The sequence below is a fragment of the Ipomoea nil genome, unplaced genomic scaffold (assembly GCF_001879475.1).
Source record: "Ipomoea nil cultivar Tokyo-kokei standard unplaced genomic scaffold, Asagao_1.1 scaffold1558, whole genome shotgun sequence".
Lineage (NCBI taxonomy): Eukaryota > Viridiplantae > Streptophyta > Magnoliopsida > Solanales > Convolvulaceae > Ipomoea > Ipomoea nil.
Window position 1 is genome coordinate 437,808 of NW_017617986.1, and position 25,222 is coordinate 463,029.

Genomic DNA, 25,222 nt, shown 5'->3' on the forward strand with positions numbered 1-25,222 from the left:
GTATTTAACAGTCACTCGCCCCGACATTTCTTTTGCAATTAGCATTGTGAGTCAATTTCTGGCCTCTCCGTGTGAGAGTCATTGGGATGCTGTCATTAGGATTCTAAGATACATCAAGAAGTCTCCAGGAATTGGTGTGTTATACAAGGATCATGGAAATACAGAGATTATTGGTTATACTGATGCAGATTGGGTTGGATGCCCTTGGGATAGAAAATCAACATCAGGATACTGTGTTTTTCTTGGTGGCAACCTAATTTCTTGGAAAAGTAAGAAGCAAAATGTAGTGGCTCGATCAAGTGCAGAGGCAGAATATCGGTCAATAGCCTTGGGAACATGTGAACTAATCTGGTTGAAGCATCTCTTGACTGAATTAAAAATTTGTGTGAAAGGGCCAATTAAACTGATGTGCGACAATCAAGCTGCTTTGCATATTGCATCCAATCCTGTCTTTCATGAGAGAACAAAACACATCGATATCGATTGTCATTTTTTTCGTGAAAAGATCACATCCGGGGAAATTGTTACCTCATTCGTGGGTACAAATAATCAATTGGCTGACATCTTCACCAAAGCTTTAAGAGGTCCCAGAGTTGAATATTTGCGTAACAAGCTTGGAGCTTTTGATATTCACGCTCCAGCTTGAGGGGGGATGTTGAGATGATTTATTTATTGTATTTACTATGTTTTTATTGTATGTCTGTTAGTACCCCTAGGGTTTATTATATGTCTGTTAGGGTCTTTTAGCTTTCCTTTCACTGCCTATATATTGTGGTCAGTTCTTTTGGGTAAATACAGAATATATACAATTTTCACAAACTTCTTCAACAGTGGGCGGGATGAGAGATTGGCTGGCTAGACGCCGAACCCAATAGGTTCATTCACATTATGGTGAAGTCCTGCCTCACTCACGAGTAAAGAGAAAGTGAGTCATCACGACTCTAAGAAAGCGAGTCATTGCGACTCTAAGAAAGCGAGTCATCACGACTCTAAGAAAGCGAGTCATTTTTTTGCTCTAAGAAACCTCCATAGAAAAGTATACTTTTTACAAAAGATTGTATATGTATATCTATACTTATACTATAGCATCATCTTATGAGTTATATGCCTTGCACGAGATTGCATGATTAGTAGCATGAGATTGCTTATGAGTTATATACCTTGCACGAGATTGCATGATTAGTAGCATGAGATTGCTTATGAGTTATATGTCTTGCAAGAGATTGCATGATTAGTAGTTGATAGCACGAGATTGCTTATGAGTTATATGCCTTGTACGAGATTGCATGATTGGAAGTTGATAGCATGAGTTTGCTTTATGAGTTATTTGATAGCTTGAGATTGCTTATTTGATTATATGAGAAAGCATGAGATTGTTGAGTACTTGAGAAAGCTTTAGATTTGTTTACAAGTTTTGAGGCTGTGATGTGGTGTTTGTTATATAAGCATGCCTATTCGTTATTAGGTTACAAGCATCTAGAAGTTAATGTCAAGTATGATTTGTTGGAAAATAGCATTAAGATGATATTTTGAGTGATTATTTTGTGGTACAAATATATGTGGGATCCACTTCCGATTTGGGTCGGGTCAAGGTGGATTCGGGTTCTTCGTAGTGAGACGAAGAATTTAATATAATGTACGCTCAAAATGGGTAATAGGTGAATGAGAAATTGATTCTCAAAGTGAACCTATTTGAGAGAAGTCAAATTAAGCTTAGAAAGCTTAAAGCTTAAGATTAAGCTTAATTAAGCTTAATTAGTGTGAAAACATGAGTTGTCAAGCTTGAGAATAAGCTTTTGGGAAGCTTAATTAATGTGCTAATTTGTTAGCATGAAATGGAATTGGGACGAAAGATGCATGCAGAAGCTTTGGTTTCGGTAGAGCACGAAGTAATATTCTTTGGATTAGGCTCCTTTCGTGCTCCTTTTGAGCTCCTTTCGTGTGAGCTACTTCCGTGCTGAGCACGAGCCAATGCTATATACATTGATTCGTGCTGCACCGTTTCGGTGCTTGCGGATCACTCGGGTGTGGTTTCCGGTCTCAATTTGTTAAACTTCCGGGTTTGTACGGACTTCTCGGTCACTCATATATTTTTGAAACTAGTCGTTATGGACGATACGAATTAATCGGATATTAAGTTCGTGACCGTTGATATTATTTTGATAATAAGTACGACCATTTCAAATGTTATAATTCAATTTTTAAATTGAATTTATGTTGGTTAATGTGTCATGATGATGCTATTTAGTATCAATCTCCTATATAAACATGTTGTGGGAGCAACCTTTTTTGGATACAATGTTAGAAAAAAAGTGAGAAACAACACAAGAACACACACAAAGAAATTCTCTCTTCCTCTCAAAATTCTGCTCCTACTCCATTCTTGAAGCTGTGTTTTGCCCGTGCTCTTGTTCGCCAGGTTCGTCCGTTTGGGTGCTCAAACGTCGAACCGTTGTACATTTTATCCTGGGAAACCTAGGCCACAACGCTCCTAGCACTTTTGGGAGGTGGCAAATAAGGTTTTAAGGAAAGACAGGCACTTTGCCTAACTCATACTTTCTTTCTTCCTTGATTTGGAATTATAATCTAAGGATTATATTTTCTTTTTGGTTGATATATATTGGTATATCTTTTTCGTAGATATACATGTATATATAACCGTTGGGTCCGTTTTATATATATTTGTGTGTATATATATTTTTCGGATATATATCCAATAATATTTTATATATATTTCGTGTGTATATATATAAATATTATTTTACGGATATTAAATCGATTGTGGTTCATTATCACCAACATGATTAAGTGATTAAGTTGTTTAATCTAAGAATGTGAAACAAATGCTTTCCAAAAGTATATATTGTATTTACTTTACAGGTTTGAGTGGCGTTATACTTAACTTCATGCTAACGGGTTTGTTTTCTACTTGTTGTGTGTTAACCCCTTTAAGGTGGGCCCAGTTCGTAAGAAAGAGAGTATGAGTTAGACTAGTTTAGCTTAGATAGCTTTGTGGTCTAAACTCTTATGCTATTTTGGATTTGTAGTTGAATACCTTATCTTTTGTTGGTGTTGAACACCGGGGCTTTGTTTCCCCAAGTTTGGTTGTAGTACTTTGAGCTTGACTCTTTTAGATTTCTGTTTTAGCCTGTGCAGTCACCGGGGGCGGTGACTGTGGCGGTGACACCTCTTTATATTTATTTAGTTGTTCTAATCCGCTGCTTTAGCTTATCTTATAGGTTTAGTTTGTTAATTTAGTTTAAGAAAAGTGGGTGTTACACTAAAGCCCATTTTGTGACCCTAGCCGACAAAGAATCACAAGTAAACTCGTTTAGGTTACACATAGCTAACTGGCTCAAACCAATGAGACAAGGATTCAAACTTGTGACCTTGTGGTTACAAGTGTGGATGTCTTGTCATCTTGGTTGAGGTTACCCCGGTTATTGTTAACTTTTTTTACTCGAATTCATGACCTCTGATACCAACAATTAATAATACGCCAATAGTTATACCTCAGACATAATTTTATTTTCTTATACGACCATCACATTTTCAAAATGCATGGTCTTTCAGACCTTCGCCCAATGATTGATCCCCCTTAGTCACATGTGACCTCTGCCCAACAATTCATAGTGTTGGGCTTAGTCCAACAATTTCCCCTAATTATTTAGTGTTGGACTTGGCCATTAACCAACCTCCACGCTAACTGTTGTGCTATTGACTACTCAGGTATGGTTGTTGCGAGGGTGTTATGAGAGAAATTGCTTGATGAGTAGTTATGCATGGGTTTAGAATTGCAAAGAGTCTTAAAAAAGAAAGTGAAGTATTCGTCAAATAAGATGGATCATTATCATTTGCTCCAAGCTATTAAAGATGTTATGGAGTTGAGATTAAAATTATTTTATGAACACATTAATAGAGTCTTTTTTTATTACAACATACTTTCTCAACCTACTAAAACACAAAGAACCAATAACGCCTCCACTGAGGCTCAAACTCACAATCTTCCAAATGAAAGTCCAACCCGGATACCATTAGACCACATAATCTTGGTACACATTAATAGAGTTTAATTATTCTACAAACGGTATAATAACATATCATATATCATTTTCACTTCATTTACATATTTTTCAAGTGCTCAAAGGGTTTGAATTGGTGTTTTTTGTCAATGTTCGACTACAACTAATACAACCAAGGTCAAGTGGCATAAAGTGACTTTTTCAAATAGTTGGTCATATGTTCAAGCCCTCTTTGTGCCACAATGGCTTTTTAATAACAGCATCGTTATTATCATACACATCTCTTTTTCCTATTCTTTAATTTTCATTTAATTAAAATCAATAATAATTAATTTAATAGTTGATTATATTTTAATTAAATTTCTATAAATGGTAAATTATATATGTGTGTGTATAAACTACATATATTATTATTTGTGTATAAATAATTCAAATTATAATTTTCAATTATTTGTATTTATCAATGTTTTAATTTAACATTGAAATGGATTTAGCAAGTATCTCGAAAGGGCAGCCTGTATTCTCTGTTGGAGATAATGAACCACAATCGATTTAATATCCATAAAATAATATTTATATATATACACACGAAATATATATATATAATATTATTGGATATATGTATCCGAAATATATATATACACACAAATATATATAAAACGGACCCAACGGTTATATATACATGTATATCTACGAAAAAGATATACCAATATATATCAACCAAAAATAAAATATAATCCTTAGATTATAATTCCAAAACAACAAGAAAGAACGGATTTTTGCTTAGAGCATAATCCAAAACAAGAAAGAAGAAGAAAGAAAGAAATGTACGAGTTAGGCAAAGTGCCTGTCTTTCCTTAAAACCTTATTTGCCACCTCCCAAAAGTGCTAGGAGCGTTGTGGCCTAGGTTTCCCAGGATAAAACGTACAACGGTTCGACGTTTGAGCACCCAAACGAACGAACCCGGCGAACTAGAGCACGGACAAAACACAGCTTCAAGAATGGAGTAGAAACAGAAGTATTTTGAGGCTTGAAAAAATATTTTTCTTGTGTGTTCTTGTTATTTTTTCCTTAGAAAAATTCTGCTGCACTCTACCCCTTCTTATATAGTGAGTGAGGAGTGAATAGCCTTTATTATGGCATTTAGAGGCATCCCTTCAACTCTTGTAACATCAACCATTAACATGGGTGTTAATTCAAAAATTAAAATTGAAATTAATTCAAAATTAATTCCATAACAGCTGAATTAAATCCCAACAGTCACAAAAAGAGTTTTCGGTTCGTGTATACTGCACTTTGCAAGGTGGCCGAAACTAACATTGAAACTAGCAGTTTCAATAGTTTCGGCCACTTGGCCGAAACTAAGGAATTTCCAGAGGCCGAAACTAACAGTAACAACACGATTTTCCGTGGCGTTGTCAGAAAATGAACACCGAAGTTTTGGGATTTGATTTGCACCGCCCCCCTGCGCTCGAGAAAGAGAGCCTCTATGTTATACAATTCAATAAGCTTAACAAGAGCTCATGTATAAATAGTGGGGCAAATCCTCTTCCCAAACCAATGTGGGACAAAAGCTCACTTTTTCCCTTCATTTTCCAACTCAAATGGGTCTACTTTGAGAATCAATATCTCATTCACCCATTATCTGTTTTGAGCGTACAATATATCAATCTCTTCGTCTCACTACGAAGAACCCGAATCCACTTTGACCCGACCCAAAGCGGAGGTGGACCCCACTGATAATTGTACCACAAAATAGCCACTTAATATACCATTTTATGCCATTTCAAGCTATTTTTTCCAACAATCCCCCACATGAATGAAAAATTGATTTTCAGGGTATTTTGAAATCGGAAACAAACTGTGTTCAACGGTCGATCCCTGCATAGGATAGGTAGGGATCACTATACCCTTTGAACCTTCCCTTGTAAAGATATGTTTACTCTACTGGCTGTACGGTAGAACGCGATGTCTTTGAACCGACTGTCGTTTGTGTAGACGATGACATATCTCACACAGGAACCTCCCAACCATGCTCTGTTCTCATGAGTGTGCCCATTTTGGTCGTGGGTCACCGTCCTGGTTTTGCAAGAGTTTGTGAAGAATTGCGCCCATCAATTCTCCTTTGAAGCGACCCTCACTTCTCTCTCACATAGGTGATTCTTTTCCGAGTATCCCGCATACTCACACATGTCAACCGACATTCGAATCATTAAAGCATTAACATGCTAACCTTGCGCGGGAGCCACTGTTTCTAACGAGGAGTGGTAGGGAGTCCGAGACCCCCACAGTGACACGCTTCGTTCCATAATTTAGTTGTCCCATTGAACCTAGGTGCTAGCTAGGTTGGGTATCCACTATAGAACTTTTAGTCCAAGGGCTTTAGACCCATTCCTCGTTCCAATTTCTCCACAACCATTTGCTTACCCTCGGGTTAGCGAGTTAGCGGCCGCTACGTTATCTTTTGACATCACTTAGTCAATAGAGATAATCCCCGTTGTGAGAAATTATTTAATGGTATTATATCTACGACTTATAAGTCTAGACTTACCATTCCACATTTAGCTCTGTACTTAACCAATTTTGGCTTGACCATCGCAATGCACACAAATTGGAGGTACGAGTTCACCACTAGGAACATTCTCGAAATAATGGCATAGCCATTCGGCCTACTCGCTCGTGACACGAGTGTAAGGCTCTCAGCTTTGATCCCGTCGGATATTAGCTATCACAAATTCATTTCGAGAATTTCCGTCCAACCGACTGCACTGGCCTACGTTAGGACGTAGCCTTTAATGGACTTAGCGTCCTTTGATATCCGTGCTGTACTTTCCAAGTACGGCTAGATATCCCACGTAATGCAGTCTAGAGTACGAGCATACCTTAAGTATCTCATAACTCACGCTATTGCCTTCTAGTGCGCAACACTAGGGTTACTCGTATGTCTACCGAGTTCGTTAACCACTAAGGCAATATCCAGCCTAGTACAACCCATTGGATACAATTAAACTACCAATAATCTGAATGTATTCTCCGTGAGATGTACAATCTTCGTGATTATTGGCTAGTTATACGTTAGTATCTAACGGTGTCCAAGCCACTTGATTAACATCTTTACAAGGATTCAATCAAACACAATGAGATTGGCTTACCTCAAGACCATACGGTCTTCTCACGATTTTAATATCGAAGATTAAATCTGCCAAACTCACACCTCTCATGTCAAATCTCGAATTTAACATGTTTCTGGTAGAATTAATCATTTGATCGTTACTACCCAAGATGAGTTTATCGTGTATAAACAAACAGTGATATCATCGTCTATCGTACGCAATACGTAGACCCACAAGTCACTTTTATTTATACTAAACTCGTTGGTCATCATTGTATGATCAAACTCACATGCCAAATACTAAGGCAATTGTTTCGAACAATACAATGATCTCACCAATTACACACTTTCTTTTCACAGCGTGGAACCACAGACCCTCGGGTCGTTCCATGTCTACTAAGAAAGGGATACATCCATTTTGATGAACTTCCAAGTCTCGCTAAACGGCTATGGCAAGTGTCATCCTAATGGATTTCATTCTCATCACCAGAGAATACATATCGAAGTAACCGTGGCACTCGCGTTGCATGTAATCTACAATTACAAGCCCGGCCATTTTACTTCGATATAGCCAACCGGTTTTATCTTCCGACTAGTGATCCATTTAGGATCCCGAGGTTTTACAACCTGGAGGAAGAACAACTAGTTCCAAGTATGATTCTCTAAGATAGAATCTACTTCACTCTCGATAACCTCTCTCGGGTTGGTCCACCTGTAGAAGTCACCACTTCTACATATGTTCGAGGCTCATTTTCTAACAACCATGTCAGAAAATCCAATTTCTTTTCTAGTAAACAAGTTAGATTGTGCGCATCACACCCTAACATGTACGTCAGAAAAAATGGACCAAAGGATTTTTCAATCCTAGCTCTCTTGCTACATCTAGCTTTGAGCTCGGGTTCTCTTTCATACCCTTCAACCATAGCTACGCCGAAAGTTCCTTTCAACGTGTTAGGTCATTTATTGATCCTTCCAAGAACGATGAATTTCTTGAATCAATCTTTCGTGTTCTTATGTACATCCAAACTCTTGGACTCGTGTACTAAGAACCAATACACACCTTTGGCAAGACACCCCCACATTTCAGGCATTGGTAGGAAAACTTCCTACGTACCCACAATTCGTAAGAATTTCATGTGGGCAACCTTATTTAAAAGGTATTTACTTGTCCAAAGTGTTGTCTCACCCCTCATACTTTGAGGTAGACCCGAACTTATCAACGTTTTGATATTTATGTTCGACAACAACGTTCGATTGAGGTGAATACCGTGTCGTACGCTCGAGTACGATACCAACGCTTTCGCAGAAATCACCAACAGGTGTTTCATATTCACTACATCGATTGTTCATAACCGCATTAATTCACGATTAATTTGATTTTTCTCCTTTTATTCTTTAAAGAGTAAACATGTGTTACACGCCAACACATCTCGTAGGTGCTAACAGATTAGCCCTCACGAATCCATTCGGCTTTGACCGAAAGGCCACAAACCCGAATCAGTGCTTCCAGAAATTGAAGCACGAATCAGTGCTTAGTAGTGACGCATGAAACATGCTACACAAAGCACGAATCATTGTTGCCAAACTAACACACCGATTCCAAAGCAATCCCTATTGCTTTAAATTATAAACTCATAGCAACCTTCGGTTGCTTAATTTATAATTTCAGTGCTACTTAGCACTAGGATTTTCAATTAATTCCACAATTAACCAAACTTCCTTTCGTGCTAATCACATAACACTTTTTGCAATGCTAAATTTAATTAGCCACATACGAAAGGTTTAAGCCAAGTAAATTAGCATTAGAACCAATCATAATCTAGCACCTTTATTGCTATTACCAAAGCACCAAATGCTTAAGTTTTCAACACCTAAAGGTGCAGCCACCAAGTGGCCGAAAGTACCTAATTAGGCACTCTACCTAGTGCTTAATAGCACTGTTACAGTGTTTTAATTTGCACTTCAAAGTGCCAAGCACTATTCACCAAAACACAATTTGTCTCAAATTAAATATACTAGTATAATTTAGAATTTTTGATCAAGTTAATTATCACACAATTAACGAGAACAAATCAACCAAATTTTCCGACTAGTTGAATCAAGCTTATATAATCGTTCTCAGAATATTAATTAAAATATTCAACAATTGAGCTGTGACGCTCACGATTATATAGTTATCCCAATTTTTGACAAATTGATCCTTGAAATCCGTATTGTTCTACATGAACCTGAACCGAAGTTCTTTTACGGGATTTCAAACATGTAACACGCTAGTTACATTTCGTTCCGGCCGTTAAGCCATTTTAGCATTTTTCACATAATGCCCCGTGATGCACTACGCACCCTTATTGAATCTTATATATATTAAAAATATCACACAAGAATATTTTAAAATATACAAAGTTCAAAACACACAAATGGAACAATTATATTTTTATTCAAATAAAAATATTACAAGGATACTACAACATTTAATTAATAAATAAATAAATAGGAAAATTACATTGGAAACCAATTTCCATTATTCCTATGTAGTAGTCCTTCGAACCCGTGTGCCTTGTTCCATTCTCAACCGTCCACTCCACAATGGGTGGTCCATAGCGCACATCGGGGGTACCTCGGTTGTGACCTCACTCGTCCAACCATCCACATGTTTTAAACATAGCGAAATTGTCCTCAACCTTTTCACCAGGATGACGGTTCGCTTTGTAGTGGCATTTCTCCTTTTTCTCGTAATCTTCTTGAAAGTTAAGCTTCCGCTTGCCTTTCCTTTGATTATAGTTGAAGTCATTGGTCACACTACAATAGTCCTCAGACCATGTAGCGATTACACCATCATAGGATCCTTCGTGGCTTTTAGCCGATCCACTAGGCAACACGATAGGTACCAATTGTGTGCCACGAGCCACAGGTCTACCGGATCGTGAACTAACGTTCCCCGGAGCACCATCGTGTGTTTTTGCAACTCCCATGGAAACAACATTTCCAACGTTGCTGCCATCAACTGGCATCACGAAATGTGCAACATCGTTGCCGTTCCGACCATTTGAATGTGCACCACGAGCAACACTCACGGATCCAACACTTTTAGAATCCAACGATTTGTTCATTATCAAAAAGAAATAAGGTTTTAAGATTGTTGGAGATAATGAACCACAATCGATTTAATATCCATAAAATAATATTTATATATATACACACGAAATATATATATAAAATATTATTGGATATATGTATCCGAAATATATATATATATATACACACAAATATATATAAAACGGACCCAACGGTTATATATACATGTATATCTACGAAAAAGATATACCAATATATATCAACCAAAAAGAAAATATAATCCTTAGATTATAATTCCAAAACAACAAGAAAGAACGGATTTTTGCTTAGAGCATAATCCAAAACAAGAAAGAAGAAGAAAGAAAGAAATGTACGAGTTAGGCAAAGTGCCTGTCTTTCCTTAAAACCTTATTTGCCACCTCCCAAAAGTGCTAGGAGCGTTGTGGCCTAGGTTTCCCAGGATAAAACGTACAACGGTTCGACGTTTGAGCACCCAAACGAACGAACCCGGCGAACTAGAGCACGGGCAAAACACAACTTCAAGAATGGAGTAGAAGCAGAAGTATTTTGAGGCTTGAAAAAATATTTTTCTTGTGTGTTCTTGTTATTTTTTCCTTAGAAAAATTCTGCTGCACTCTACCCCTTCTTATATAGGGAGTGAGGAGTGAATAGCCTTTATTATGGCATTTAGAGGCATCCCTTCAACTCTTGTAACATCAACCATTAACATGGGTGTTAATTCAAAAATTAAAATTAAAATTAATTCAAAATTAATTCCATAACAGCTGAATTAAATCCCAACAGTCACAAAAAGAGTTTTCGGTTCGTGTATACTGCACTGTTTCGGCCAGTTGCAATTTGCAAATTGCAAATTGCAAGGTGGCCGAAACTAACATTGAAACTAGCAGTTTCAATAGTTTCGGCCACTTGGCCGAAACTAAGGAATTTCCATAGTTTTTTCCGTGGCGTTGTCAGAAAATGAACACCGAAGTGTTTTGGGATTTGATTTGCACCCCCTGCGCTCGAGAGAGAGAGAGCCTCTATGTTATACAATTCAATAAGCTTAACAAGAGCTCATGTATAAATAGTGGGGCAAATCCTCTTCCCAAACCAATGTGGGAAAAAAGCTCACTTTTTCCCTTCATTTTCCAACTCAAATGGGTCTACTTTGAGAATCAATATCTCATTCACCCATTATCCGTTTTGAGCGTACAATATATCAATCTCTTCGTCTCACTACGAAGAACCCGAATCCACTTTGACCCGACCCAAAACGGAGGTGGACCCTACTGATAATTGTACCACAAAATAGCCACTTAATATACCATTTTATGCCATTTCAAGCTATTTTTTCCAACATTCTCATCATGCAAATTAGGATTTGCAACCATGACAGCGTCAGAGAATTTATGATGCAGATTTGAGTTCTACAATTTTTTGGTTTCAGGCAATTGCTTGTTAATCTTTGCAGTTGTGGGCAAGAAGCAATTGCTTATCATATCACATGGCAGCAATAATTCGCATACTCGGCACCAAATCTCACACTGTTGTGGTTGTGGTTGCTAATAAATACTGTAAATTATTTACATGGCTCTTAGTTCTGAAAATTGTGAGATTGTGTTTATTCTTTTTGCTCTGTTAAAATTAACGTTAGAATTGGAATTAGTACAATAGAGAAATGAAATAACGCTGAGTTTGAATTAGAAAATTTTACGTTACTCTGATTAAGAGCAAGCCTCGAGTTTGGGAAGAAGGCCTCGCCAGGCTTCTGCAACACTGTTTGCTAGATGCGCTTGTCCCTTTGCAAATTCGTGTAAAGCAACACCAATATCCAGTGTTTTTTGCTCTTGGAACTGGACAATCTCTTCATTCATCAAACGGGCTATTGTCTTGAATCTTTCACCTGCTTCTTCCCCCTCAACCTTCAACTGTTTCATACAAATCATATGATATGGTGTCAAGCAAAGCAGGGGGATGATATCAAAACAAAAAATTTGTAGGCAAGTACCACTTCATATTCACGCTCAGCCTCGGCTAACTTATCAGACCGCATTAGCCTGAGTTTGTTTCTGGAACACAACACAAGGGCTCAATTACGAAACAACAATACCCAAGTAAGAATTAGCTGTCAATTCAAATCGCGATGAAAATAAATTTCAGTTCACCAAATCATACATATCTATCTCCTTGAACTTGATTGTTTCAGCCATTTCACACTGATGTTTGAAAGCATTTGCTCTTTCTGCCATTGTGGCCTGTAAAAAAAATAAAATAAAACTCAGTATTTGACTATAAGAAAATAAATCATTATTTGTCAACATTTGAGATAATATAAATGTCATTACCATCTTCATGTACTTCACTCTTATTTTATTATAATTAAACCATATACTTATTGTCAAGCACAATGAACGAAATGTTGCCAATTATAAGTTAGTTGTTCAAGAACCTTCCCTAGAAAAGTTCCCAACTCACCTTAATCGACTGTACTGCTCGAACATAATCCTTCAATGGCTCTTCAAAATTCATTAGAAGGTTATGTGCCTGGGTGAGAGAACATAACCAGCATTTTCAATTTAAGTAAAAAGATCCAACTTAACGGATTCAAGGAAAAAGATACAACTTAACAAATAGTCTTCCAATCCATACTACCTCTTTCTGTAGCTTAATTGATTGCAGCTCACATTTTGCACCGAGATCAGAAAATGCCTTCCCAAGGGAATTTCCTTCAGAAGTTCCTAGGAGTTTGACTGCCTTTCCAAAATCTGACAAAGACTGTCCTAACTCTGTGGTAAAATATGTTTCATATAAAGAGAACAAGCAACATAAATTTTCATCATTATACAATTAAGACTAATGCATTTAGAAGGAGAGTCTGAGATGCCACCTAGGTAGTTAATCCTAAGGAGATCGCCCCCCCCCCCCCCCCCCCCCCCCCCCAAACCCCAGATGGAAAGGGAAGAAATGTTCTGTCAAAGTTGTTTTACTTTCTATTTTGCTTCCAAGTTTCCAACTGCAACCAAGAGGAAGCTATTCTACCTTTTACGAAGACAATGTAAATTGTGCTCTCATTGACAATATAAGATCATCGAATGAGTATGCTGTATGCATAATAAGCAGCATCTCTAACACCACTATTTAGTACCTCTATGTCTCTTAACAAGACGATATGAATGTTTTTGAGCTTCAGCTAGATGATCTTCAAGCTCAAATATATAGTGCTTCAACTTCTCATATTCAGGATTTGATTCTTCAACTGGCTTTTCCTTTCCAAGAACAACATCACTCACTTTTGATTGTACATCCTGCCAACCAATTAATAGTGTCTCATTAGTTAAATATGACGACGATAAGAATGCTCCAAGGAACTTGAGGCTTTGCGAACCAGATAAATGCTTACAAAAATTAAGAGCACAACAAAGCTTGGCATGCATAGAATAATAATAATAATAATAATAATAACAACAACAACAACAACATAGTATATTAAACTACCAAGAAAATCTAACTAATATTCTATTGCATGCATCCACCAAGATGTTAAGGTTAATTTTAGCTAGTGGCATCACGTTGTTCATGTGATCATGTGCCTTGGTGTAATAGGAGGAGCAAAGTCAAATTGCCTCAAACTAAGTTAAGTGATGGAGAAGATCAAGCAAAGGTTGAGTAAGACATTATTTCTAGACATCCAACATGTTTTATTAGGTTGACTGCATCCTTTCTTATAACAATTTTTTACTGAGAAATAGTAAAATCTACTTTTACAAACTAATCTATTACCTTAAAAATTTGCATTAGATCAGATGGCTTTTTCTTGAAAATACTAGTCTCTTGGGCCCTGGCTCTTTCCATTGTCTGCAAATGAGGTAAAATCAGATGGCAGATAAATTCCCAAGGAAAATTATCATTAAAAACACCATAAAACAGACCTGGTAATGAAACAGTATCAGATCCATAGGCAGCATTATTGATATTTATTGACAAGGAAAATTTTCAGAGCAAGACCCATTTTATTTTAAAATTCAAAGTGATTATCTATTTTCTTTGAGGACCCTAAAAGGCTTAAAGCACTAAGATATTAAGCTGCAAAGTGTTTGCTATGATCTCAAGAAAATATACTTTTCACTTTTTTTCTTTTTTTAATTCCTAGAAGGTTGAATTTGGTCTTTGGTCTACTGACCAAGTTATCATTCATCTATTATTAGGTAATGAGTTTGAGTCCTAGAAATAACCCTTTTGAAAGGATAGCTAAGGTTGAATACACCTTTAGTATTAAGTTCAAAGAAAATATACTTCAAGTTCAATGTATGATACACAATGAAAACCTCATTAAAGACACAACATGGCCAAATGCCCTGGATAAAATTTTATAATTGAAGAATAGAACCAAGATGTTTTCCTATTCAAGCTACCAAAAATTAAAGATTTTACCTGTTCATCTGCCTCCAAAAATATTCTTAAATCCTCACTTTTTTGAAGTTCATGATGTGAAGCTATGCGGTTAATGAAAACATCCAGAGCTCGACATCGCATTTCAATGAATTCTGCACTAAATCTGAACTTCTCTGCAAACAATACAGCGTTAGGCACACCTTAATATTCAATGAGAGCACCTTGAGGCCAGTGGAAAAGGGAGGTTTTGGGGATTATTACCTACAGTGCTCTTCTCTGGAAGAGGAGGAATAAATATTCCCTTATACTTCTCAAAAAGGTGATCGTGCAACCAAACAAAATCACTATAGCGCCGAATAACAATCTTTTCTTGCCCTTGGAAGTCAGGTAAATTAGTCTGACAACACAAATTTCTACTTATGAGTCACATTTTGTACATGCATACTTTTGTATGCATGCATATACAACAGGAAAATAAACAAAAGAAAACAAAAATGAGTGCTTTATGTTAAAAATGAAGAGACAAATACGGTTTTTGAGTTTTTTTTTTTTTAATATGATAAGTAAATAGTGTAGTCAAGATTGAAAAGAAACATCTTGAGAATCAATGACAAGGGAAGCTATGTGGCATATCCATATATTAATAATATGATGATTAACAATAATTTTTGGGTGCTACGAAAATTTAATAAGGAACCTTTCTAATTTCTAATGATGTACTTAACTAAAATTCTTTAATTTCCCTATCTCTAATCAACTGCCAAAAGGAGAATAATAGAATATGCAAAGCCATGCATGTAAAATGGCTAAATTTTAAGTGAAAGAAATAACGACTATTGCATACAAGATGTGTAGACAAGTAGCATTGGCATATTTCTTTTCACATTTTCAACTTCATTTTTTCCCTTTATGGTTCGGTGGGGATGTTTAGTTTGCCACAAAATTTCAACAAACCTATTTATATCACATAAGAAGCTTTTAACATACCTATTGTACTAACATGTCTACTATAATTAAATAAAGCATTTGTGTATTGTTACATCAAGAATCAATTTTGTAGACCATTAGCACAAGTAATTCCACACTAAAAGAGGGAAGGGAACCAGTCAATTTATAGACCATTTTCAAGGGAGTTACAAAAGTCATCATGAAATTTAGCACAAGTAATTTCAACAGTAGTTTAACTCGCAAGATAATTGTGGATTTGTACTAAAGCTTTTAACATACCTATTGCACTAACAGGTCTACTATAATTAAATAAAGCATTTGTGTACTGTCATATAAAAAATCAATTTTGTAGACCATTAGCACAGATAATTCGAACACTAAAAAGAGAGAAGGAAACCAGACAACCAGTTGGTTTATAGACCATTTTCAAGTGAGTTACAAACGTCATCATTAAATTTAGCACAAGTAATTTCAAAGTAGTTTAACTTGCACGACAACTGTGAATTTGTGGTTTAAAACTTAACATTTCTAATTATACATCATTTTTAAAAAATCATTTTAAGCTCAAAATGACATGTAGAAAATGTAAGAGCACCCTAACAATCCAAAAATCCAGAACCAAAAAAGGTTTCATTACCACAATTCGGTCACTCCCATTTTTACCAATCCGATCCGTATTATTGAGTGATTGAAAAGAATGACACAATTACACATGCAGGTAGAAAAATATCAAAGCATAATACAAATTACCGGAAAAAAAAAATATGTAAAGGATCAAAGGAAATGATGACCTTGGTGGTGACTTTGTAGGAGATATAAGCTTGGACCCCATTGCCCATTTTAGCTGGGTCGGTCACTGATATTGAAAGATAAGGCGTCATTTGTGATGCCTGTGGGGATCTAGGGCTTTGAAATGACTCAGATCCGCTTCTCTCCTGATGTTCCGCATTCAAACACCAACCATTTCAATAATAAAGAAAAAAACTGTTAGCTTTACCAACTCAATCAGGATATATAAACAAGTGAGAAGAAGATGATGATGGAAAAATCGTAATTATTGTAGAGATCATGGCAGCTTGGCGATTAAAGGTCGGAAAGAAGATTAACAGAGAGCTGATAGAACAGGGGCGGTGGAGAGAGATACGTGCTTGCTAAATCTCACAAGTGGGGCGAAATCTAACTGATGTAGTAGCGCGCAGTTTCTTTTTTCCGGTAATAACCTGACCCGGAGACCCTTCACAAATAAAGCAATCATTATCCATGCAATATTTTTTTCGCTTTTAAAAATAAATCTCACTACCACATAATAAAATTTAAAAATTTTTAATAAATTTTTACATGCAATGCTCTTTCATTTTACAAATAGTCTCACTTTCATATTATATTATAAATATAATAATAAAGCAACAGAAAACTAACAAATAAAAATAAAAAAAATAAGGACAAAAGGTGATTGAATGTCTTGTAAGCTTCTTGGAGAGTCCGATCAACTCCTTGAGATGATCTAAGCAAGAGATCTAAGTTAGATCACTTGGGGCACACTTCCATGGCATTTCCTAATTCAATATCCGGGAGGATGCAACTAGGAATGAAGTGTAGGCAAGATGTTCGAACAAATGACTAATAGGTACTTAGTCACCTAAAAGTGTTCTAAGCTTAGAGGAATCCTAGTATACCGGGAGGTGAACGGACTTAGCATATCTTCACACAATTATACTCTTGCGATGTCCTAACCTATGTTAATGATCCTACATGCATTATGAAGTAGATGAACAATCCAAATCTCTGTTTTACATATTTGCTTGTTTTCTTGGTTTCTTTGCTTTCTATGCTTACATCAATGTTTCCATACCACTCTTATCTTGCACCTAGTTTACTCTTGTTGATTCATCATGACACGTGATTGTCTTGCACTTAGCTTACTCTGATTTGCCATCCTTAAGCTCGACACTCGGGGATTCCATCCTCGTTTACACTTCCCATCCTATCCCATCCCACGTATATTATAGCTTTATTGGCGCCGTTGTCGGGGATGGCAATAGGTGCTAAGTAGAGTATGTTTACTTTGACAATCTAGGAGTGTGTTGATAAGAGTACTAGGTTGCCCATTCATCCCACCGAGACTAGTAAGATCGAAAAGTTTGTATCCGGGTTAAATTTTAAAGCAAGGAAGGCTTTGACTGTACTCAAGTTATGGACTCTCAGCGAGGCTTATATCTGTGCTGCTAATCTTTATCGTGTTTAGATGATCCAAAAGGGAGTCCATGAAAGTCGCAAGAGGAAGAACGAAGAGAGTGGTGCATTTGTCACCAAGAGGCCAAGTCTTGCCTATGCCGAGCCAGTGTGGAGCTTTCAAGGGAACGACTTCAAGGGTGGAAGAACTTACTAGCAAGCTCAAGGATCAATTGGGAGAAGCAACGAGTCTAGAGAAAGATATTTCTATTGCCAACGATGTGGTAAGGATCACCCAGGAGTAAATTGCCATGGGCATGCGGTGTAGTGCTCTACTTGCAGTAGAAAGGGGCACATGCGGTGTAGTGCTCTACTTGCAGTAGAAAGGGGCACATGGCCTTCGAGTGTTGGTTCAGGAACAGGGACTCTTTCAACCCAAACTCAAGTGGGAATGCGAGGCCTCAGTCCGGAGGCCAGTTTCAAGGTGGGAACAATGGTGGAGGAAATGGAGGAAATACCAAGAGCTCGAATGTAAGGTCTGGACCCCCGCAAAGCAAAGTCTACGTCATGAGTTGAACGCAAGCCAAAGCCAATGAAGTGGATGCAGGTATCCTCCTAAGTTTGTGTCTCCTTCTTTAGTTAGGTAATCTAGATTTAGGGTAGGAAGGTGTTTAGCATTGGTTAGAACTAGGATCTAGAATTTTGATTAGAAACCTTCATCATCATATCGTTTGCATGTCATATCTACCTTGATTCATATTCCTAAAACCAAATTCAAATCAACTTCGTCCCATTCAACCTTTTTAGCTTCAAGGACGAAACTCTTTTTAAGGGGGGAGAGTGTGACACACTGACACCCCGTATTAAAATATTTTATGACTAGTATATTTGAGATTATTTTCATAAAGGATTTATTATTTCTAGCAAGCCCAATTTCTTAAAATAAATACTCCGGTAATCCCTAGTCTATATGTGGTGAGATGTCGTATGCTCCCAAATTAGAACCTTACAAACGTAGTAGCGGGAGTAAGGGTCGGTCCCACGAGGAGTAACTAGTTTAACGTATTTGCTCAAATTAAAGGAAATGGGGGTTTGGTATGAAAGTGTTATTTCAAAGTAAATAAACGAATAAAACAGTGAAAATAATATATTGAAAGCACTTATAATAGAAAATCTTGGTTAGTAAAGATCCACCACCGGAGTTTAACACTGATCATTGATTCAAAAAGATAATTGATATGCAACTGAATATTTGTCGTGAAATTATTTCATTTCTGTTTTCCCTTAGTTGTAGATAACTAAAGCACACGCGGTTTAATTACCCCTAACTACTAAATAATCTAAGACAAGCGCTATAGATTTAATTTAATAGCAGCAATAGGAACTAGGAAAACCGACAAACTAAATAACACAAGCACAAGCGGTTGCATTTAATTTAGAAAAATATTATACACGAGACCAATTATCACTAAGCCGTCAATAATTAACCTCAGTTGCTACTGAATATTAGAATAATTTGTAGCACAACATTATCTAATATAGCAAATAATTATATCAAATAAATAAATAACTAGTAGGCCTCCTAGCAATTAAATGATATGACTATTCAAATAATTTTGAAGAATATTTAATACTCAAATGCATAAAAACATATATAATAAAAATAAATAAATAATCTTACCGCATAATCAATCCCGGGGCTTTAATTCACTAAACCAAGCTAACGAAATTAGCAATTAATGGACATTGATAACAACTTTAAAGAATAATCGAGAGGGGAAGAATGAACGATGAACAAATAAAATGTTTTAATATTTATACATATCTCTAACTATTATTCACCACCCATTTTCCTACTATTGCGCCAAAGTGATGAAGTCTTCCGCTATTTTGTACTGATACCCGTCGGAATAGGATGCAATTGACGAAATTTTCTTCGCTGCTTTCGTTCATCCTGTACGAATTAAAGAAGAAAGAAACAAGGTTTTATTTGTTTTTTTTTGTCATTTTCTATGATTTGAGCGGTGGGTCATCATGTCATAGAATAATAATAATAATAATAATAATAATAATAATAATAATAATAATAATAATAATAATAATAATAATAATAATAATAATAATAATAATAATAATATTATTATTATTATTATTATTATTATTATTATTATTATTATTATTAGGGAGAGAAGGATAATTAGTAATTTAAAACACTAATTAATTAATTAATTAAACTCTAAAACTAGATAATTATTATATAATAGTAAATAATTAATGTAAAAATATTATAAAAATGTACCTAAAATATGGGTGTAAAATATGCCTATCAATATCTACTATACTAATAAGAGTCCAAGAGAGTTAGGCCTATAATGGGTAGAAAAAATGGCGGTTAAATTTTTTAATCAAATGAATGGCTCAGATTTATCAGATTTTAATTGTTCCTTAAGATTTCTTAATTTTAATTGCTACAACAAAAAATAATACATATGCATTCTTTAATTTAGAATTATGTGTCTATAATGTCTTTATTCAAAAAAAAATTATTCATTATCTATAAATTAAATAACAGAAATAATTTCATTAGTTATATTGTATTTATTTTTCTCAAATATAAAAATTCTTTACATTCAAATTCATCAATTGGTTATATTCGCTACATTGTCCCTACAATGCTTTATTTAAAAAAAATTATTCATTATCAATAAATTAATTAAGAGAAATAATTTTATTAGTTATATTGTCTTTATATTTCTCCAATGTAAAAATTCTTCACATTTAAATTCATCAATTGATTATATTCATTACATTGTCTATTATCTTTTTTGTGCACTATTTTTTTAATTAAAGATCAAAGTTATAATACAAAATAATGTTATATATTTATTTACCAAGTATTTTATTAATACCATGAAAAAATTAAAAAAATATAATTAATAAAGCCAAACATATTAACTACTTTGAGGGATTTGTTGACAAAGAGAATATTCAAATCACACACCAAATTGAAGTGAGAACTACCTCGCAATGTCCTTGTTTGACAATCAGCAGTTAGCGATTAGCGTTAGCGGATTATATTAGCGAATTTGACCAGCGAATTACATCAATGGTTGGTAAAAATATATTTGAAAAAATTAGTTATTTAGATTAACATGTAAAATGAGCTAAGGGTATACATATAATAATAATAATAATAATAATAATAATAATAATAATAATAATAATAATAATAATAATAATAATAATAATAATAATAATAATAATAATAATAATAATAATAATAATAATTGTTTTAAAAAATAAAAAATAAAAAAATATAATTAAGTCAATCATATTAACTACTTGGGGGATTTATTGACAACAAGAGTATTCAAATCACACAACAAATTGAAGTGGGAAACTATCTCGCAATGTCCTTGTTTGACAATCATCAATTAGCTCTTCAATATTAGTATATATTTAATATTTTATGCACTAATTTTTATTTGCTCTCCCTTATGTCCCATATTTGGTTTCAACCATACCTATACAATTATTTTATTGATAATTATAATCAATCTTGACTATATTATCTTGCATTTGTAATCTTAGAATTGCCTATTTAAATACACAAATTTAACATTCAATTATCTATGCATGAACAATTCCAATATAATCTTGTCTTGATATACTTTAAAGTACTTATTTAAAAAAAAAAAACATTGGGCATTATCCCAATTGCACAATGCGCGTAAAAAACTAGTGTATTTATTAAAAACCCAATTCCTGAAGAATTTATATTAAATGCATAACTTTTTTTAAGACCAATTGTTCTTGGACCTAGGTATCCTTATTCTACTTATATTATTTACCATTGATGACCCAACTTATATAATAATGAACATTGTATTTTGTATATATTAAAGTAGCCCACTAACCTTATAATATAACCCATTTATACATTCCTCTAACTTAATACATACAATTCATATATCTAACATATTATCCTATCTTCATTCACTAAAATATCCTAGACTTGTCTTCCTCCTCACTCCTCACTCCACTCTCACTCTCACCATTCATGCCATTTTCATTTTCCAACCACTAGAAAATTACCTCCGTCTTCTTCAAGAGAAAACTTACCAAGATTTATCTTTTATTCATCTTCACTATAAGGCTAGGTATGATCTTCCTTCATCTTGCATTTTCCTTACTATTTCACAATCGTTATTGCATATCTTCATTCTTCCGCCGCACGGGAGGGTCTCACCACACCGGAACTCGACTACACACACACACACATACACATACATACATTCCTTGAATATATTATATTATTGAGCTCCGGCTATTGCATTGGTGGAATATGGAATATGAGCTTTGGCTCTGTTTACATTGGTGGAATATGAATTGCATAGGTGGAAGAGAGTTTCGGCTCCATTTGCATAGGTGGAAAAGAGCTTTGGCTCCGCTTGGTAGATAAGGATGGACTGGTGTTTTGGATGGATTGGAGTATGGTTGGATATTGTATTGTATTGAATATTGAATATTGATGTATGAACTCTTTGGCTATGTGTGTGTGTGTGTGTGTGTGTGTGTATATATATATATATATATATATATATATATATATATACACACACACACACACACACACCACTATATCAGGTTGATGCATGTTTGACTCTTGGAAACTCTATTGTTGAGTAATCTAGTTATTCCCGTTGTTGGTTTGTGAACTTGAATTGAGTTGTAATCCCGCTTGTTGGTTATTGAATCTAAGTTGAGTTGAGTTCATTTCCCGTTGTTTTACTTGAATTGAGTCCATTTGAGTACTCTATTGAGTGAGTTCCTGCCTTGTGATTTGAACAATCTTGATTGAGTATCCATCTTCTGACTTCTCACACTATTGAATTGTTAAGTTGAAATATATTCTATATGTCAGTCTCAAAACCTATTTGTATATCAAATGTATATGTATGTAGTTTTACATGTTGGGGTTGGAATTTGCTTGGCATTCTTTCGCTAATATTTTAAAATGTATTTCAGGTATGGAGTAGCCTTGCTTTTGAGATCGCGGTAGTATGAGCATAGTCTCTTGCTTCTAGCTAGTTATCTCTTGTTTAGACTTTTGGCATGTGCGCCTTGCTTTAGAACGAGAGGAACCAGAGAGAAGTTCTCTCTGGTTTCCCTTCCTCTTGTTCTCGTTTTTTTTTTTAATTTTTCCGGCGAAAACCAGACCTCTGGTTTTCGCCGGAAACATTGTTGGTGGAGTTCTCTGTGCTTTGAAGGAGGAGGCGGAGCTGAAGTGAAGCAAGTGTGCGGAGAAGATGGAAAATGACTTCTCCCAAAAAAAAAGAAAGTCATTTTTCAAAAATTTGGGCTCATTTTTCATTGACTTCTCTTCATTTTCTAGCCTAGCCAAACACCCAAAACCCGAAAAATGATTTCCAGAAATCATTTTTCGGGTTTCCAAACAGACCATAAATTGAACATTCTGAGAGTGAGTTTAAATGCGAACTTGCAAACTGAGCATGGTGGGCACGACCATAGGTATGGCTGTGCCACTGGCCGTGCCAAAAATCGGCTAAGAAATGTTGCTTACTGCCTTGATGGCACGGCCTTGCACTTGGCCTGCCTTTTGACCTTCAAACATTTGGATTTAGGATTTGTGGTCTTCACGGAAGTTATATCCCTTCGAGTTTTCTTTCCAATGGGCCCTAGAATTACTTGATTTAGACATTTCTAGGTTGAGATATTGTCTAAATACTAAGACGTCGACGTGTTGTGGGATAATTACAACGCCTTAATCTTTTGCTCAACTTTTGCCTTCGTTTGTCTAAATGACTGTGACAACCCAAAAATATTTTTCCTAAATTTCTATTTTATAAAATTCCAAAATATTTATTTTCACACTTCCAAAATTTTTCCAAAAACGGTGTATGAATTAAATATTTTAAGCCGAGTTTTTAAATAAATTCAAACACCAAGAAATATTCTATTTTGAAAATCCTAAGTTTTGGGTACATTTATGTACCCAGTTTTGACCCAAAATGTCAATCTGAGTGAAACCTGAACCAAATGTTTTAATTAGAAGTTATCTAATAGAAAATCTATTTTGACCCCAAAGTTGTACAAAATTATTTTTAAGGTCTTGGTCCATGATAAAGGGTGAACCTTGATGATTTCTACAAGCTAAAGCAAATATCTTATTTTTAGAGCAAGCCAAATTATTCTTTTACCCCTTCAGCCAATCATTTTCTACCTAGGGTTTTGGACCCCTATTTAAACAACACTATTCCATTCATTCTCATGATCCTCTCTTTTGCCTCCCCACTCCCAAGCTTTGAGCTCTGTAGAAAGAAGAAGAATAATACAGTAAGTATTTTGCCTTCATCTCATCCATCCATTTCATCTCATCTCTTAAGATCATTCACCATTGTTTCCAAATCTCTGAGTTCTTTCTTTACGCTAGTGTGTGTTTGTTTGTTTGAGGAGAATAGGTGGTGAAGGAGGTAGTATCTGAGAAGGAGAGGGAGGGGGATCCACACAAGAATAGGACCAAGCTCAAGGTATAAACCATGGATTCCCAAATTAAGTTTTTGCCTTGTTAAATGCTAGAAATATGAGATAGATGTTTAGAAATGCTAGAAAATATTTGTTGATGACTTGTTTATGTGTTGATGATGTTTTATGATTGGTTTATTGAGGTTTTGAAGTGTATTTTTGTTGCTATGTGTTGAGTTTTGGAGAAGAAGAAAGTTCTGGTGCACACTGTCTGTGTACTAGAAGACTTCACGGTCAAAGCCAACGGACCTAGGCAAGGTCCGCTGGCTAGATCCGTGAAGGGACGGACCATGGGAACGGATCCCAGGTGGATCCGTTGCCCAGGACCGCCGCTTGGCGGGGCTTCACAAGCCCCACCACTAAGCTTCGCCAGGCCAAAAGTTGTACTGGCCGGGCCCTCTGTGACTCAGCTATGTGTCGCTCGGACCAGGACTTGTGGGCCCTTGAGGCTCGGACACTCGGGCTCGTACGACGCGCTAGTAGAAGTTGATTTCGTTTGATTTTGAGTTAGAAAGCATGTTAACAGATAGAAGGATGGTAAGATGAATGCATTGTATTTATTTGTTTGTGAACTTGAATCAGTAAAGGAAATTATAGCTTTTGAGGTTATAAATTGTTGAGAAGCATGTTTAATACTTGATAATATTTGTTGAGAAGATTTGCTAAGTTGTTGAGATTTTGGCATGAGACAGTGCATATTTCCATATTCACAGTGAATGAGTATTTTAGCATATTTCAAAGAATAAGTGCAGTGAAGGCTCTAAGTAAAGCCTAAGTTCTATTTCAAAAACTATATCTATTTTGAAAAATCTATATCTTTTACATTGAGAAGATTGCATGATAAATTGATTTCCAAAATGTGAGAAAGAGAAGTTGTATGAGACTTATGTGCATTGCAAAGCTAGCATATTATAGAGTGTATTGCATAAGAAAAGAAGTTGCATGAGATATACC

At 35.5% G+C, this 25,222-nt stretch overlaps 1 protein-coding gene and 1 long non-coding RNA gene across 2 annotated transcripts; one reads left to right on the plus strand and one right to left on the minus strand.

The window, feature by feature from the left end:
• Positions 1-11,733: 11,733 nt before the first annotated feature.
• Positions 11,734-16,732, minus strand: LOC109189519 (sorting nexin 1-like). The gene is made up of 11 exons (XM_019340129.1): positions 16,609-16,732; positions 16,342-16,485; positions 14,864-14,999; positions 14,642-14,775; positions 13,991-14,065; positions 13,356-13,515; positions 12,863-12,996; positions 12,686-12,754; positions 12,386-12,465; positions 12,219-12,279; positions 11,734-12,138 (listed from the first exon to the last, which is right to left on the minus strand). Exons 1-11 carry the CDS (start codon positions 16,618-16,620, stop codon positions 11,935-11,937), a joined length of 1,209 nt encoding a protein of 402 aa, XP_019195674.1. The 5' UTR covers positions 16,621-16,732; the 3' UTR covers positions 11,734-11,934.
• LOC109189520 lies at positions 15,039-16,287 on the plus strand. The gene is made up of 2 exons (XR_002055575.1): positions 15,039-15,675; positions 15,903-16,287. It is a non-coding gene; the product is annotated as an uncharacterized LOC109189520 (long non-coding RNA).
• Positions 16,733-25,222: the final 8,490 nt, after the last annotated feature.

Bases quoted from the DNA above. Each gene is read 5' to 3' on its own strand.
- LOC109189519 (XM_019340129.1), bottom strand. The intron at 14,776-14,863 runs GTAATAATCCCC...TATTGTTTGCAG, and splicing joins TCCAGAGAAGAGCACTGTAG to AGAAGTTCAGATTTAGTGCA. The intron at 12,755-12,862 runs GTAGTATGGATT...TCTCTCACCCAG, and splicing joins CAATTAAGCTACAGAAAGAG to GCACATAACCTTCTAATGAA.